The sequence below is a fragment of the Jaculus jaculus genome, chromosome 17, assembly GCF_020740685.1.
Source record: "Jaculus jaculus isolate mJacJac1 chromosome 17, mJacJac1.mat.Y.cur, whole genome shotgun sequence".
NCBI lineage: Eukaryota > Metazoa > Chordata > Mammalia > Rodentia > Dipodidae > Jaculus > Jaculus jaculus.
In genome coordinates, this window is record NC_059118.1 from 54821179 (window position 1) to 54839330 (window position 18152).

General features: G+C 44.0%; 1 protein-coding gene across 5 annotated transcripts in view; it reads right to left on the reverse strand.

Moving 5' to 3' along the window:
• Positions 1–18152, reverse strand: part of Jarid2 (jumonji and AT-rich interaction domain containing 2) — a 289580-nt gene that overhangs the window by 64477 nt on the left and 206951 nt on the right. For all 5 annotated transcript variants that reach the window (XM_045136482.1, XM_004667940.2, XM_045136481.1 and 2 more), the window contains one exon: positions 9710–9879. In XM_045136482.1, coding sequence (XP_044992417.1) covers positions 9710–9879 — 170 coding nt within the window. The remainder of the gene's footprint in view (positions 1–9709; positions 9880–18152) is intronic.

The window sequence follows — 18152 nt, forward strand, 5'->3', positions numbered from 1 at the left end:
AGCACAGCACTACTTTCTCTCAAAGGATTTCAAAAAGCCAAAGAAATATAAAGGCATTCTCTAGGCAGTGAAGAACAGAAAGGATTCTGGAAAATAACATGAAGCCTGGGCCAGCAGCCTTAGGAGGGAAAGAGAGGCACCTGCTTTATCTTCTGGGAGGGCGATGTGGTCAGAGGCCAATTGTCCTGAAGCCAGACCAACCCTCAGAGTCAAGGTCACAGGATAATTAAAAGGGATCCATCCTTGTCAGATCTCAAGAATTCCGCTGTTTTGACTCTTCACTGCGTGTAGACTAACTGTCCTAGCACGCACATTGCTGAGACACTAGGGGCACAGAGCTTAGGAAAAGCATCCAGCTAGTGTGATTTGGAGGAAGCAAAGGGTAGGGTGGCAGCAGAAACCACTACAGTCCCATAGTTCTTTGCTCAGAAATTAAGATGCAACACCTTATAGAAGGAACCTCAAAAGCCTTGTGTACCAGCTTGCCTTCCTCCCCAAAGAGCTTATATGACATCATGTATTCCCATTTCGCTCAAGGGAGTTCATTGTTAGCGTCACCTTGCTCCATATTGCTTCCTAGCAGGTTAATCCACTTTCATTCTATGACCTCTAAATCATCTCAGACTTTTGTACTTGCCCTACTTACAATTCTCCTCTTCAATGCTCAAGGTCAGTGGTGCAGCGAATATGTGCTCCTTATGGTTAAGGCCAGACGCTGACAGCAGAGAAAACTCCACTGAGCTGCCTCTCCCATGACCTGTATGATAAGTTATATTCAGGGGTCCTTTTAGGACTGTTCTACCCAAATTTCAAACCTATTTCTCCTTTCTCTCCGCCAGCTCTGTGTAGACTCACTGTGAATAACAACTGTTCTTGGGTGTCTAAGTCTCTGGGACCCACCTCACACACTCACTAGCTGCATTCAAACACCCCAGCAACGATGTGCTACAAAAACTAAATATCCACTTTGGGCAAGAAGAAGCACCAACTGAAAAGGACATGAGCCATCTACCTAGGGCCAGCCTTCTGCCTGAGTTTCTACAATAATGTCCACACTGAAAGCAGGTTCGTCAGGTTCTGAAGAATGCCACGACCACCTTCCTATCTTGCTAGGTATATTCAGTCCTGTCTCAGATGCCAGCTTCTGCGGTGCCCCAATATCTGGCCCTCGGCACATGTGACCTGAACCACAACCGAACATACTCACTTCAACAATGCCGGCTTAGCAACTAACCCAAACCAACACAAACTCATCCCTCTACAGCCTATGCCCTGGCTGAGGTCTCTGCAGAATCCCTTCTGGCAAAGTCTCTTCTATGCCATAGCCCAAATGCCCTTCTTTTCTGTAGTCGCCCCAGCCAACCTGGGGCGGTTCCCTCCCTGCTCGCATGTGCAGCACCTCCTACCCTGGAGCTCTCACTCCTCACCACCTCCTGTCTCACCTACCACTGCACTCTGCTTCCTGTGCTTAATCTCTGTTTCCTAAGTGTCTAGCACAGAAACGGGTTCAATAAAGGTTGTCTGAATGAATTAGCAGCTGAACGACAGCAGATCATGGAAGATTCTGTAAGAAAGGGGAAACAAAAGGCAGTCAGTCCCAAAACAAGACAGCAAGGTATCACAATGGCTGACAGCTACTGTACTCAGAATCACCCCCCACACCCAAAGGTTCTCTACACTGGGCAGAACTGAGCCTGTAGATTGACAACCACCCTCATAAGAATGAACTGTGTGTTGCTGTGTATGTTCCAAGAGTCCCCCTTTGGGACTCTCCCTCATTTGCAGGGCCCCATAAAGAGAAAAATGTAAATAAGAGAATCATTTAACCTGCCATTGCTCTGCTGCATTAAGCTCTTTTAAATCTCTTAATAATTATAGTCAGAACAAAGAGAAGAAGACAGAACTCATTAAGAATAACGAGACTGGTGGCAGGAAATACTGCGACAGTACGAGGCGCTGCACACACGCACAAGCTCTCTTCCCCGTGTGTACCCTGGAAGATACTAATTATGCCTCTGGCAAGAGACATGTGGGCCCCTTCAAAGCAGCTATTTAAAGATAAATATATGGCAGGCAAACACTTTGGGCCCTGCTCCAATGTTCATTCCACCCTGCCTTCCCTTAGAAATTCTAGGGCGTGACACTGAATAGCAAAGAACAGCCCTGCCAACTGGGCTGATCACCTCTGAGTGCCATTAGGACAGAATATTTTAAAACCTCCAGAGCTTTTGAACCTAGAATGAAAAGGCTCTAGCTGATATGCTTGCGGATTTATAGCAATGTTGGTGTTTAGGGTCCAGGCCACATGGTTCTCAGAAGACATGGCTAAAAGAATTCCATCTGCTGTCTTTCCCACAGCCCATTACTTATTCTCCTCCCCACTGCAACCTCGTGCTGAGACATTAAAGGCCTTCAGAAATGAAGGACTTGTAGTCTTTGGCCACAAACGTCTATCTCTTCCAGGTCTTTGATTAGATTCCTTCAGCGTTCCTGCACCAGACTCTTTCCTATAAGTAATGAGCTTGTTAACTCACACCAATGTCTGCACTGCGGCCAGCACTCAGCATCCTGCAGGGTGACTGACTACACTCTTCAGCTCAACCTGAGGGCTGCGGGTCTGACAAGGTTCAATTTGGTTTAAACTCAGCACCAAGAAAAAGACATGAAATTAAAAATGCAGATCTAAAAGTGTTAATGGGATTCAACTGAATGCTGAAATGAACGCTGAAAATGCTTCAGAGGAGGCAAAGATCTCACTGACAACATGCATCATCAGCCATTGATTTCCAATGTTTGGAAATATAATGGAGAGGGCATCAGGACAAACCATGAGACATCCTCAAAAAAGGAACAGTTGCCAGACGTGGCAGCACATGCCTTCAATCCCAGCACTCGGGAGGCAGAGGTAGGAGGATCTCCGTGAGTTCGAGGGCACCCTGAGACTACATAGTTAATTCCAGGTCAGCCTAGGCCAGAGTGCAACCTTACCTCAAAAATAAAAAAAGTTGTGGTTGTAGTGATGGACACCTTTAGTCACAGCAAGCAGGAGAACGAGGTAGGAAGATCACTGTGAGTTTGAGACTACACAGTAAGTTCCAGGTCAGCCTGAGCTATAGCAAGACCTTACCTCAAAAGACCAAAAGAAAAAAGAATAAAGGGGAAAAAAATTAGCTAAGCTTTTAACATGACAACCAGTATATATGTGATGCTACAAATGATAACAACAGAGCACAATTCCATTTTGAGAAATTTTAAGTATTGTATGTGCACACAGAAGGTTCCCTTAAATAAGAGACTCACTAAAAAGACATGTTGGGCTGGAGAGATGGCTTAGCGGTTAAGCGCTTGCCTGTGAAGCCTAAGGACCCCGGTTCGAGGCTCGGTTCCCCAGGTCCCATGTTAGCCAGATGCACAAGGGGGCGCACGCGTCTGGAGTTCGTTTGCAGTGGCTGGTAGCCCTGGCGTGCCGATTGTCTGTCTGTCTCTCTCTCTCTCTCTCTCTCTCTCTCTCTCTCTGTCTGTTGCTCTCAAATAAATAAATAAATAAATAAATAAACAAACCAAAAAAAATTAAAAAAAAAAGACATGTTAACAGTGGGAGCTCTGGGAAATGAAAGGAAGCTATTATGAATTTACACTTTTGCCTAGTTATCCTTGCTACCAAAATTTCCAAGAATGAGAATTACTTTTATGACACATGAGGAAATTTAACCACTTACTAGTTTTAATATAAAATTTAAGGAAAATTATTATTAAAGTGGTATATCAGGGGTCATCAATACATCCCTTAAGCACTTCAAAATACAAGTTTTCAGCAACAAAGTAATTTTATATTAAAATATCTTATCTAGTCCATCCAATTTCTAAAACCCTATCCCATGCATCCTCAGGGATTAATACAGCCAGATAAGCTAACCATAAATGGTCTAGCAAAAGATATTTGAGAGCTGGAGAGATGGCTTAGTGGTTAAAGCATTTGCCTGCAAAGCCATAGGACCTAGGTTCATTTCTCCAGGAACCACGTAAGCCAGATACACAAGGCACACATGTGTCTGGAGTTTGTTTGAAGTGGCTAGAGGCCCTGATGTGCCTATTCTCTATCTGTCTCTCTTCCACCTCTCTCTGCTTGCAAATAAATAAATAAAATAAAATTTATAAAAAGCCAGAGGCTGCCCTATATAAAAGAAAAGAAAAGCTGGGCAGAGGTAGGAGAATCACCATGAGTTCAAGGCCACCGTAAGACTCCATAGTGAAATTCAGGTCAGCCTGGGCTACAGTGAGACCCTACCTCAAAAAACCAAAAAAATAAAAACAAAAACAAAAACAAAACAAATATACAAAAGATCTTTGAAACCCAAGGTGATTCTTCCCCTCCAAAAAGCAGGAGCAAGAAGAGTTCTTGTTCTTCAACACACCAGCTAAGAAAGAACAGACTTGGTTGTCTGGCTCCTAAGAGTTCCCCAAGCGCAGCATTTTTCCAAAACTGCTCTCCAAAATCTCCTGGATTTCACTTACTTGGATCCTTTTGCTTGTGTCATCTCAAAGAAGTGTTTGTCTATGGAGAGATGATTCTCTTACATGTATAATTTTGAAACCTCAAGGCTGAGTCCTTGATTCTTTGGATGACATTATTAGGTATTAAGTACCCTTCTCTCCATGTAAATGCCCGCCCAATCACCTCAGAAAACAGGACACAGTATTTTAAAAGTAACACACATGCACATATGCATGATATAAGCACACAAGATTCCCTCTAAATCCTGTCACTAAGATACTGCCTGTTTCTCCACTTTCCTGTCTTCAACATCTAAAAATAAGTCACAGCCATTCATGGTGCACACTCTGACGAGTACACTCCATCAGAAACAGAATTGCCAGATCTTCTGAAGGTATAGATGGGAATGGTAGGTAACTCATGCCTATAGTTTTTTGTCACCCCTCCCACCCACCTCCACTCTAGCTCAGTCTGACCTGGAATTCATTACGTAGTCTCAGGGTGGCCTCAAACTCTCAGCAATCCTCTATCTCTGCCTCCCAAGTGCTGGGATTAAAAGAGTGCACCACCACACCCAGCTTCATGCCTCTATAGTTGTAGAACTCGGGAGCTGAGATAGAAGGATTACTGAGTTTGGGACCACACCGAGTTCCAAAACAACCAGAGCTACACAACAAGATGTTTCAAAAATATGAAAATAATAATTTTAAAAATGTCATTGGGCTAGGGAGATGGCTTAGGGGTTAAGGCATTTGCCAGCAAAGCCAAAGAATCCAGTTTCAAGTCTCCAAAGGAGCTCCAGACACATGCATCACCATGTGTAGCTGGCTTACGTGGGTACTAAAGAGTCAAACCTGGGTCGTTAGGCTTTGCAGGCAAGTGCCTTAACCGCCCAGCCATCTCTTCAGTCCCAGTTTAAAAGAAAAAAAAATTTTTTTTTCATTTTCTTTATTTGCAAGCAGATAAAGAGAAAGTGAATGAGCGAGTGCCAGGGCCTCCAGCTGTTGCAAATGAACTTCAAATGCATGTGCTATTGCATCTTGGGTTTATGTGGGTACTGGGGAATCAAAGCCAGGTTGTTAAGCTTTGCAGGAAAGTGTCTTAAACACTGGGCCATCTCTCAGCCCTTGAAACACTTTATAGTAAGCTTTATATTTTATATTTATCTATTTGACAGAGAAAGAGGGAAAGAGAGTGAGAGAATGGATGCAGCAGGGCCTCCAGCCAATGCAAACAAACTCCAGATGTATATGCCCCTTGTGTATCTAGCTAACATGGGTCCTGGGGAATAGAACCTGGGTCAATTGGCCTGAACCGGTAAGCCATCCCTCCTACCCCCTTGAGACACTTTAAAGCCATGTAACCTTAGTGAATTCCAGGTCACCCTGAGCTACAGCAAAATTCTAACTCGGGGAAAAAAACAAAACAAAAACAAAAACACAAAAGCCACATAACCAAAGCCATAAACTGAGTTGCAGTACAACAGAACTTTAATTCCTACCTAGAATTTGTCTTGCTGATGACACTGGTAACCTTTCAAAGAAAATTCCTTCTTTGGAGCACAACATCACCCCTAACAGCCCTTTCTTCTGTTTCCCCCCATCGTGTGTGTGTGTGTGTGTGTGTGTGTGTGTGTGTATGTGTGTGTGTGTGTCTGCTTGTTTGTTTTTGAAGCAGGGTCTCATTCTAGCCCACACTGATCTGGAGTGCAAACTTATGCTATGGCCCAGGTTGGCCTCAAATTTAAAGTGATCTTCCTACCTCAGCATCCAGAGTGCTGGGATTAAAGTTGTGTGCCACCATGCCTGGTTCTTTTTAAAAAAAAATTTTTTTAATTTATTTATTTGCAAGCAGAGAGAGAAAAGAGACAGAGCCGAGCATGGTGGCACACACCTTTAATTCTAGCATTCAGGAGGCAGAGTGAGAAGGATCGCTATTAAGTTCGAGGCCACCCTGAGACTACACAGTGAATTCCAGGACAGTCTGGGCTAGAGCCAAGACCCTAACTTGGAGAAAGACAGACAGAGAGAGACAGAGAGAGAGAGAGAGAGAGAGAGAGTGTGTGTGTGTGTGTGTGTGTGTGTGAGAGAGAGAGAGAGAGAGAGAGAGAGAGAGAGAGAGAGAGAGAGAGAGAGACAGCAGAATGGGCATGCCAAGGTCTCTAGGCACTACAAATGAACTCCAGATGAATACATCATTTTGTGCATCTGGCTTTACATGGATACTGGGGAATGGAAGCTAAGTCATTAGGATTTCCAGTCAGAACCTTAAACACTAAGCCATCTTTCCAACCCCAACCCTTTGTATGAATGATCTACTTTTACTTAGCCTACCAATGCAACTTTTCCTATAATACAAACATAGTTCTACAATAATCTTAGTTGACATCCAAGAAAAATGTGTCTGAACACATATGATAATATATCAGCAGAATCCTTATTCTGTTTTGTTTCATTTTGGACAGATTATTATTCTAGCTCAGGCTGAGCTGGAACTTATTCTATAATCCCAGGCTAGTCTTAAACTCATGACAATCCTTCTACCTCTGCCTCTTGGCTTGCAGAATCCTTTAAGCAACTGACAACACTTTTCAAATTCAGAAGCATGATACTATAAGAAAAATGTAGCTTCCATTTGCTATGGTTCATGATTTAGTTCTAGGTTAATAAAGATACCAATCACCATCATTTCCGGCAAACCACCACTCTTGAAACAAGGTTACCTGACCCAGTCTCATAACTACAGATGAGGGACCCACCTGGCCTTGTTACAGCCTCCTTTCTTAAAGGCAGGTTCTCATTTGTAGCCTAGGCTGACCTGAAATTCTTGCTGTAGCCCAAGCTGGCCTTGAACTCATGGTGATTCTTCTATTTTAGCCTTCAAATGCCTGGCTACCTTTCTGCTATTTTTGATTTTCAGTTATTTTAGTGGGCAGGGGGCCCACTAAACAAACTCCAGACACCCAGGCCACTCTGTCCAGCTGGCTTTATGTGGGGGCTGGGGAACTGAACTCAGGCCCTCAGGCACTGTAAGCAAGTATCTTTATCCACTGAGCTATCTTCCAGCCCCTACCTTTCCCTTCTTGACATTATTCCTCACCTCATCCCTTGCCTCCCAACCTGCTACACATTCTTTTCGCTTCCCTTATAGTCAACCCAGCCACAGATCCTGTCATCCTGCATTCCTAATTCTTCCTTCCCATCTCTACATTCATCACTTAGCATCTCAAGGTCTTTCAGCAAGAAGCTTTGCAAAACCTAAGATGTATTGGTGAGAAGTCTTCCCTACCTCACTGCACTAAAGATTATAGAGTTTCTAAAGGAGACATATCTATTCTCTTTCCTTACGTCTTGAGTTTCCGAGGACTATCAACATACTTAGGATGTCAAATGATCCAGATGTAAATTCAACCAATGCAGTGATGCAGGAAGGAGGAACAAGAATGGGGGGTGTAGAAGGCAACAAAGATTAGCCTTGGTGCACACAGGTCCATCTGACTCCCAACTTGGGACACTACCAAGCACCAACATGAGCGCTGTAATGGGGGTGGGGACAGTACAGGGTGCCATAGTACTGTAAACTTTTGGCTTCTGATGGGGTGAGTGAAACCGTACCTTGAAAAACAAACAAGCAAGCAAGCAAGCAAATAAATAAAGATCCAAACTCAGCCTCCCTGAAAATGTCATCACTAGGCATGGTGGCACACACCTTTAATTCCAGCACTCACAAGGCAGGAGCTAGAGGATGGCTGTGTCTGGGATCAGCCTGAGACTACATAGTGAAATCTAGGTCAGCCTGGGCTAGGGTGAGACCCTACCTAGGATGGGGAATGGGGGAAAGTGTGTGTGTGTTATCCTCACTATGCATTCTCCTGGTGGGTCCTCTCCATAAGTGGAAACTGACATGTTGTTAATTATGGGATGTGGTGGTTTGATTCAAGTGCCACCCCGCCCCCATAAACGTAGGTGTTCTGAATGCTAGGTTCAAAGCTGATGGAGATTTGGGAATTAACGCCTCTTGGAGGCAGTGTATTGTTGGGGGCAGCCTTTATGGGTATTATAGCCAGTTTACACTTTCCAGTGTTTGGCACATTCTCCTGTTGCAATTATCCACCTGCTGTTGGGCAGGAGGTGATAACCACCCTTTGCTCATGCCATTGTTTTCCCCTGCCATCATGGAGCTTTCCCTTGAGTCTGTAAGCCAAAATAAACCCCTTTTTCCTACAAGCTGCTCTTGGTCAGGTGATTTCTGCCAGCAATGCGACCCTGACTGTACACAGGGCTAGCATGCATTTGTAATATGACACAGGTTGGGAGAGGAGTGAACCCTTGGTCACCAACACAAGAAAAAGAGGTTTTGTACCCATCTACAACTTCCTTACACACAGAAATATGACCCAATCAATAAAGCAAACTATGCCCACGTGTAGGGAAGGGGGGGAAGGTTGAAGTGGTGGATGAGAAAAATCAAATTATAAAATTGAAACAGCTTTGTAAAAGCCAAATGGGAAAGGCCCGAGAGAAAACTCTTCCTAGGTGCTAGAGAAATGATTCAGTGGAAAAGCACTTTCCCTGCACGTGTGAGGATGGAGTTTGGATCCCCAGAACCCACATAAAAGCTGGGTAGGTCAGACGGCCTATATGTAAGTCCAGGATGCAGGAAGTGGAGTCCAAGACTCTGAGAGCAAGCTGGCTATCTCTGGGCTTATGTGGGAGGTGCTGCCTGGGTAAAGAGTAGAGAACACCTGATGTCACACTCTGGCCTTGACCCACACATGCAAGCACACAAGAGAGTGGAGATGGGCTGGAGCGATGGCTTAGTGGTTAAGCGCTTGCCTGTGAAGCCTAAGGACCCTAGTTCGAGGCTCGGTTCCCCAGGTCCCACGTTAGCCAGATGCACAAGGGGGTGCACGCATCTGGAGTTCGTTTGTAGTGGCTGGAAGCCCTGGCGCGCCCATTCTCTCTCTCTCCCTCTATCTGTCTTTCTCTCTGTGTCTGTCACTCTCAAATAAATAAATAAATAATTTTTAAAAAGAGAGAGAGAGTGGAGATGACAAAGTTCCTCAGCCTACCATTTCTCACTTAAAATCTGACCTCAAACCAAACAGGGAACTTAAGAGAGGAGAGCAGCATAGAGCAAAAACAATTTCCATGCCCGTGTTTCACCCCGCTCTGTCCATCAGTCTGCTCCTGGCCCTCAGCCTCCCAGGCTTACCTCGAAGGCAGAGAAAGGTAAGAAAGTCTTCTGTCTTAGGCTTCCTTTTAGAGAGGTCAGAAATCTGAGTAGCTGGCGGGGGTAGTAAAGGCTCCACTATCTTCACTGGAGTTGTGCTGGGACTATTCGGCTGAGATTGAGCAAACTTCCTTTGTGCTTGCAGCCTGGGCCTGCAGGAGAAAAATAAAACTAAATTAAGTAGAGAGCAGAGGATACAGACCTATGTGCAACAATAAAACCATGACACAGAAGGAAAAGATGGTTTTTCAAGCAAACTCTAATTAAGGCTCTGTATTGCTCATATTCTCATAAACCACAGGCCTGCATTACAATGCAATAAACTTGGTGAAAGGACTGTATTTAACACAGAAATATAAAATATGTGTCATGAATACATCCATTTATACACATATGCAAGAAGGATACTAAGGCAGGAGGATTTTTTTTTTTTTTTTTTTGGGGAAGGTAGGGTCTCACTCTCGCCCAGGTTAGAACTCACAGTGAGCCTCCTGTCTCAAAGATGTGAGATCAAGCATGTGAGCCACTGTGCTCAGGAGGAGTACAAGGCTAGTCTGGGCTAAAGCCTCTGTCTCAACAAGGGCACAAAATGCACACAACGTTTGATCAGAGGGGAATAGAGGCTATCATATCTCATTTCAGCCTATATTGAGATGAAAAATGTAAATTCTCCCATTGCATGTGAACAGCATCATAGGCTACTTCACAAATATGCACTCAATCCACCTTTGCCTGTCTATCCTGAATTCAGCCACAGCATTAGAAACAAAAAAAAAGGGCTAGGATGTAGCTCAAAGGAAAAGTGCTTGCTCAGCATGCATAAGGCCCATGAAAAATATTAAACATCAGTGTATCCAATCACACCATATGATGGGGTTATCCTCTGCAAAGAGACCAAATTCTCACTTTTCCTACTACAACCCTGCCGTGATAGTAACTCATCTGTCTGGGTCTTTTACATGACACGCTGTAAAAAAACACTCAAACACTAATGTGTCCTGGAATAATTTACCATCATGAGTCACCTTTCACTTTAGTTGATATAAAACTGGCCTGAAATATCTCAGATTGTCTAACTTCCTATAGTCACAAACATGAACTTTTAAACAGGCACTTTCAAGAACAATGCCACGTGTATGTGTTGTTTTGAATTAGCCATCTAGGAGCACTCAGAGAGAAGCCAAAGAAATGTGCGCTGAGGGCAGGAGCAGAGCCCCAGCAAGCAGCCTGGCAGTGCAGAACACTAAATAAATCTGGTTAGAACCCCCAAGTAACAGCAAAACCTGGACAGACAGACAAAGCTATCAATTAATAAAAATAAATGATACCAAGAGTGGTGGCTCATGCCTTTAAATTCCAGGACTCAGGAGGCAGAGGTAGGAGGATCACTGTGAGTCCGAGGTCAGCCTGGGCTAAAGGAATGGTGCTGCCTCTGCCTCCCAAATGCTGGGATTAAAGGCATACATCAATATGCTTAGCACAAGACAGTAAGCATTTAAAAATAATACTCTGATATTAAACACAACACTACTGCAAAACTCAGAGGTGTTAACATCTTAAAACAAACTTCAGTTGGGTGATGTGAGGTTTGTGTTTGTTTTATTTCTCCTTCAGAAATGGTATCTGTAACAAACAAACAAACAAACAAAAAGAAATAAAAAAAAACAAAAAACAAGAAATGGTGTCTGTTATAGTTTGTTGTTGTTTTGAGATGGAGTGCCCTGTAGCTCAAGCTTACAGTTCTTAATATCAGAACTAAAATAGAAAAAAAAGGAGCCCAAACTTAGTGAAACCTGCAGCAAACAGTCATGTGGTCAAACTGCTTTAAGTTTCTGGTGACTGGCTCTCAGTGTCTGTCCTTACCTCACTCACCGGCTCGTGGCAGTAAAACTTCCACACAAATGGTCAGCTGATAAGTGTGTCAATGTCCTATGAGAGTATGATGAAATTGCTGGGCTGGCCTGCTTCCCCAGCAAAGCCTATCTTCCTCATCACATTACCAACCCACTGCTTTTTAAAACAAAACAAATTTTATTTCTAACTAAGAAAACGTTCCATTGAAATCCCTTTTTTTTTTTTTTTTTTTTTTTTTTTTAAAGTAGGGTGTTACTCCAGTCCAGGCTGACCTGGAATTCACTATGTAGTTTCAGGGTGGCCTCAAACTCACAGCAATCCTCCTACCTCTGCCTCCTGAGTGCTGAAATTTAAAGGCATGCGCCATCACGCCTGGCTCCCATTGGCATTCTGTAGGGCAGGTCTAGAGAGTTGGTTCAGCAGTTAAAGGTATTTCCTTGCAAAGCCTGATAGACCAGGTTGAATTTTCCAGCCACCCATGTAAAGCTAGATGGGCAACTGTTCGCAGTAAGAGACCTGTGGGTGTCTGTGTGTGACACACATAAATTCAAAGAAAAATGGATGACTGCCAGGTAGGTGGTGCCCACCTCTAATCCCAGCACTTGGGAGGCAGAGGTAGGAGGATCACTGCGAGTTCAAGGCAGCCTGAGTCTACACAGTGAATTCTAGGTCAGCTTAGGCTACAGCAAGACCCTACCTCACAAGACAGGAGAGGGAGCTATAATATGTACAGATGGGATATAATTCACACTGAGCTGGGCGTGGTGGTGCACGCCTTTTATCCCAGCACTCAGGAGGCAGAGGTAAGAGGATCGGGTCGCTATGAGTCTGAGGCCACCCTGAGACTACATAGTAAATTCCAGGTCAGCCTGGGCTAGAGCAAGACCCTACATTGAAAAACAAAACAAAAGCAAAACAAACAAAAACAACAACAACAAAAATGCTGTCTTCATGGAGGGTGGCATACAGCAGCGCAGTGATGTCTGACCTCACAGCTAAGGGAACCCTTAGCTGCGCTCACTATGCTGCCCCCTCCCAGCCCACCAGCAATATTAGCATATCTAACAAAGGTTCCATGGCATGAGGCTTCTGGACTGAGGGGAAGCCATAGGAATGTTCCATGACGAACCAGAACAGGGTTAATACAGCCCAGTGGTAGACTGCGCATCTAGCAAGCACAAGGCTTTAGATTCAATCTCTGTGTCTAGAGTATGACATGAAGCAAAATGAAAACAAGAGCACGGGCCTCCAGTGCCTGATGCACAAGGAAGCCCACGGCAGGACCCAGCCCCCGCAGGAGCCAAAGGCGCAACAAAGCATGCCCCACTACTGTTTGGGTCTTATCAGGCCTTCTAGGAGATGCCTTACAGAACATGTCCACATTTAAAACCTCCTATTTACCCTTATGCCAACTGAACCAATTAAATCAAAGTCCTTAGTAAGCCAAGGTACAGGGACAAAAATCAAATGAATGTAAAGCACTGGAGGGAGAAATGAGTGAACGTATCCAAAACAAGTACAGCATAGGAGGAAGGCAACATTCTAGTCGCAGCATGGTAAAACCCAGGGCCAGGGCACTGAGTGTGAAAGAACACTTGACTAAAGTAGACACGTGCAGCGTGCGAGAGGATGCATTTACAAAACTATAAAAGTCAAATAGGAAACTCCAAAGAAAATGGGGCTAGGGGCTGGGGGCTGGGGAAATGACTCAGTATTTAAAGACACTTGCTGCAAAGCCTGGCAGACTGAATTCACTTACTGCCCATGGAAAGCCCTGTGCATCCATACATACATGCTCTCAAATAAACAATTAGAAACAGGGCTGGAAAGATGAGTGGGTTAAAGATACCTACTGACAAAGTCTGACGGCCCAGGTTCGATTCCACAGTAACCAAGTAAAAGCAGATGCACAAAGGAGCACATGACCTGGAGTTCGTTTACAGTGGCAAGAGGTCATGGTAAGCCCATGTGCTGTCTCTGTCTGTCTGTTGGTCTCTCTCTCACATACACAAATAAATAAATGAAAATATTTTTAAAAGAAACAAAGACAAAGCCGGGAGTGGTGGCATACACCTTTACAGCACTCAGGAGGCAGAGTTATGAGGATTGCCGTGAGTTCTAGGCCACCCTGACACTACATAATAAATTCCAGGTCAGCCTGAGCTAGAGTGAAACCCTACCTCCAAAAACCAAAAAAAAAAAGGGGGAGGTGGGGAGTTAGGCTATTATGTCTGCCATTTGGAATAAATGTCCAAAGCTAGTGAGTTGGGTGTTTTGAGGGATCTTAATAAGCTCCCCGCCCCCCACCTACACAGAAAAATAAACACAGAGTGAGGCTATGCAAGGTAAGGGAGGGGGCATTTCAGGCCTGTTATTTTTCATACTTGATGTCAGGCCACAGACCTATCATTTTTTAAAAGCAGCTTCTGAGACTCATACCCCATACCTTTTCCCACCACTATACAGATCACCTGACTCCCTACATGCTGGAATGAACATCCCTAGGCATTGGCAAGCAACCTTTGAACCCACCAATCCCCTTAGGACCCTCTTCCTACTCTCTCTCTCTCAACTGCTTATAAAAACTCAGTCTCCTGACAAATAAATGAGCTGTTCTCTTGAAAGAAAAAAAGAAAGCAGCTTCCTATTCATGTCTCTTTTCAAAAGTCACTTCCGGGGCTGGGGAGATAGAAAGCTTAGCAATTAAGGCTAATTGCAGCAAAGCCAAAAGATCCAGGTTCGATTCTCCAGTACCCTCATAAATCAGATGTACATGGTAGCACATGTGTCTGGAGTTTGCTTGCAGTGGCTAGAGGCCCTGGTATGTCCACTTGTTCTTTCTCATAAATAAATTAATTAATTAATTTTAAAAAGTCACTTCCCTCAGAGACACAACTATCTATTACATCATCATGCAATACCCTTTAACCCCAAATCTAATTTCCTATTCTTCTGATGGTCCACATAGTACTTACTCTACTGCTGTCTCGACCTTGTGGGAGGCTCGCAATGGCCCACTGCCCAGGAACCTTCCAAATGCATTCCTTGGGGAAGGAGGAAGAAACGAAACACTGGCTCATCAGAGGAGCTTCTTACAAACCTCAGCATGCAATTTACTAATGGTCTTCCTCCCCTTCCCCTTTCTCTTTCCTCTGAATGTGGCTAGGGCTAAGTAGCACTGAGCTGCCTCTCCAGCGTCCTTGAGGGCCAGCCTTGCGCAGTGCAGGGTGAATCTACTCACTGCTCTGTCTACACAGCCAACTCTAGGACAGTCAAGCTACTCCTATATCTAGGGCACAAAAGCTATTCCTAGGTTAGTTCAATTCCACTCTAGTCAAGACTTCGAGCACACTCACACAACTTAAGGAAGGCAGCAGCAGCAGGGAGGTCAGGTAGTGTGAGGTCAGTGCACAGTGGGCTCTTTGCTGAGGAGCTTGTGTGCCAAGGCATCATTTTATTAACTCAATTTTCCAATATTAAACATGTAAGCTGGCAAATCCAATTACTTCGATTATAACCCAATGCTAAGCAAAGGGCAATGAACATCAGAGAGGGGACTCTGTCCATTCAAGACTAAGAAACTATGCCTGGCAAATGCAGAATGACCAGCATGGATTCGTTCTTTGTGCTGGCATGGGAGCCAGCCCTGACACTTTGCCAACTTGCTGAAAGGCCTATTCAAAAAAAAAAAAAAAAAATTTCCTGTGTTTCCATCCCCAAAATAATTACCCACTCTATTCTACCCCCAGACACACACATTACAAACCTGGCAGTGGCTCAAAGAAACAAGAGTGTGCCCATGTGTGTGCGTGGGGGATGGGGAGCACAGTGAAGGGATGCCCTCCACCAGGGCACGCTGCCACCCAATTCAAATGCAAGTGCAGTTGTGGGCAAACCACACAGGATGGCTGTAAACATCCTGAATAGTAAAGAGAAAATAAACACATCCTCAAATGAACCCAGAGGCCAGCAAAGACCAACTCACCCCCAACTGTGTGGCCAGAACACTAGCCAAACACACCCCACCCTTTCCCATAGCTGAATCAGCATTTGGGTACACCGTACAATGACAAAAAAAAAGGAGGTCACTTGGCTCCAGGAAAAGTTTTGCTGCACTGAGGGCTTGCTTTATGATGTTTCTTGAGATTTAGCCATATTGCTTCACAAACCTCTCCCCCCACTCTACCCGTTTTACATATACAAAGATGAAATAGTTTGCTTATGCTAAAAACCACAGGATATTAAATATTTGCAGCACTTGTCTTAATTAAGTTACATAGGGAACTATTTAGAATGAAAGTTTGCTGAAGCTGGATTTGCCTTGAGGAAATTTCTGCTGGTGGAATCCCCTTCCAGTGAGTTCTTAAGGTTTGGTTTATGTCTCCAGGCACCAGAAGAGCAGCAGAATAGCAAAACCTGGGCTCAACTAAGTTTTCTTCTATGTCAATGTGGGTCTAGTTTTCTCAAACATTTGAAAATAAGTTAAATAGGGTGTGGTGTAATCTCAGTAGTTAAGAAGCTGAGGCAGGACGACTGTGAGCTCAAGGTTAGCCTTGGGTATGTGACAAGACCTATCTCCAACCCCTGAAAACTAAGGACAACAAATTGGGCTTCATTTGCACTCCAAGCCTAACCTTTATAATACAACAAGGGACATATGGGTAGATAATTCCCTGAGTGGATAATTCTTATAATGATTCCATGGATCTACAAACTTCTATGTGAGAAGTGCTGATCATAAGCCAGTACAAAGTCTCAATACCGAAACTATGTATTATAGCTAAGTTAAAGATTTCTAGCACCAATTACTTAACTGGTATTTTACCTGATGACAGGTAAAGCAGCAACACAGGAATACCTTCAGATTAAAGGCAAGAACACTACACAGCATTTGGAAGGCTAGGAGCAAATGGAAACAAGATAATGTTTAAAAAGACATCACAACCCCAACAATTACTCTATAAAAAATTTCTTAGCTGGGCATAGTGGCGCACGCTTTTAATCCCAGCACTTGGGAGGCAGAAGGAGGAGGATCACCATGAGTCCACAACCATCCTGAGACTATAAAGTGGGCTAGAGTGAGACCCTACCTCGGAAAACCAAACCAAACAGCTAGCAACAACTTCTTCCAAGTTAGACATCTGCTGGCGTACACAAGGTCTCAGCTAGGTGGTGGCATCCCACACATAGTATGAAAAGTAATATGCAGAGCAGCTTTTGATTCCATTAACAAAATTATTCAATTACTTTATGTGAAATCTTATGTAGCACCATGAAATGTCAAAGAACCAAGCCTGCCTGGAATCACGAATGTTAAAATCAAGGAAATACATGACAGACTTCTTTTGTGTTCTAGAAAGCAACCAAGTCATACTGCAGAGGGATCATCATTAATCAACAATTACAGTAACAACAAAGCCCTTTTGTTCCATCAGTCACAAATATCACCAATATGTCAGCTACATCAAGTGTCAGTTTAAGTTTACCACCTAGATAAAGCCAAGTGTCCCACCACCCCCAAGTACAAAGCTTCCTTATCAAGGGTCCAACTTCAATCCCACAGCTGAGTAGCAAAAGCTCTTTCTTCTTAACACAGCTGTTGATTTCATGGTAGTTTCTAAGCAAAGCTGAATCTTATGGTAAAGGGTGGTAAGTAAGGAAAACAAGCATCAGTACAGCAGTCATTAATGGCAGGATCTGGCCAAAGAAACTCCTAATGTATTATTGTAGGTACAAGGTGAGAACAAATTATCCTAAGTATTCCACCAGAAAAGTCCCAGAGATGCCAATTAAAATGTTAATTTGGGGACTGGCTTAGTGTTTAAGCACTTGCCTGTGAAGCCTGAAGACCCTGGTTTGAGGCTCAATTCCCCAGGACCCACAAGGGGGTGCATGCATCTGGAGTTCGTTTGCAGTTACTGGAGGCCCTGGCGTGCCCATTCTCTCTATCTGCCTCTTTCTCTGTTGCTCTCAAATACATAAATAAAAATAAATTTTAAAAAAGTTTAAAAAAATGTTAATTTGGGGCAGGCATGGTGACGCACACCTTTTTAATCCCAGCACTCAAGAGGCAGAAGTAGGAGGATCACCATGAATCTGAGGCCACCCTGAGACTACATACTGAATTCTTGGTCAGCCTGGGCTAGAGTGAGATCCTGCCTTAAAAACCCATAATAATAACAAATAAAATAAAATGTTAATTTGCCTTTCTACTCATGCTCAAGGTGAGACAGCCAGTTTTGTTTTTAAACATAATTTCAGCAAAAATCCTAGCTAGAAGCTGGGCATGGTGGTGTATGCCTTTAATCCCAGCACTTGGGAGGCAGAGGGAGGAGGATCTCTGTGAGTTCGAGGCCACCCTGAGACTACATACTGAATTTCAGGTCAACCTGAGCTACTGTGAGACCCTACCTCGAAAACTTCCCACATTCTAGGTAGAGCTATATGGTGGGTGGTTTTCAAGTCCATTACAAGGCTGGGGTGGAGTCAGTGGTAGAGCCTATGCCTGCATGAAGGAAGCCCTGGAGTTCCAGCCCAGCACGTATAATATGATGAAGTCCACTCAGTAACT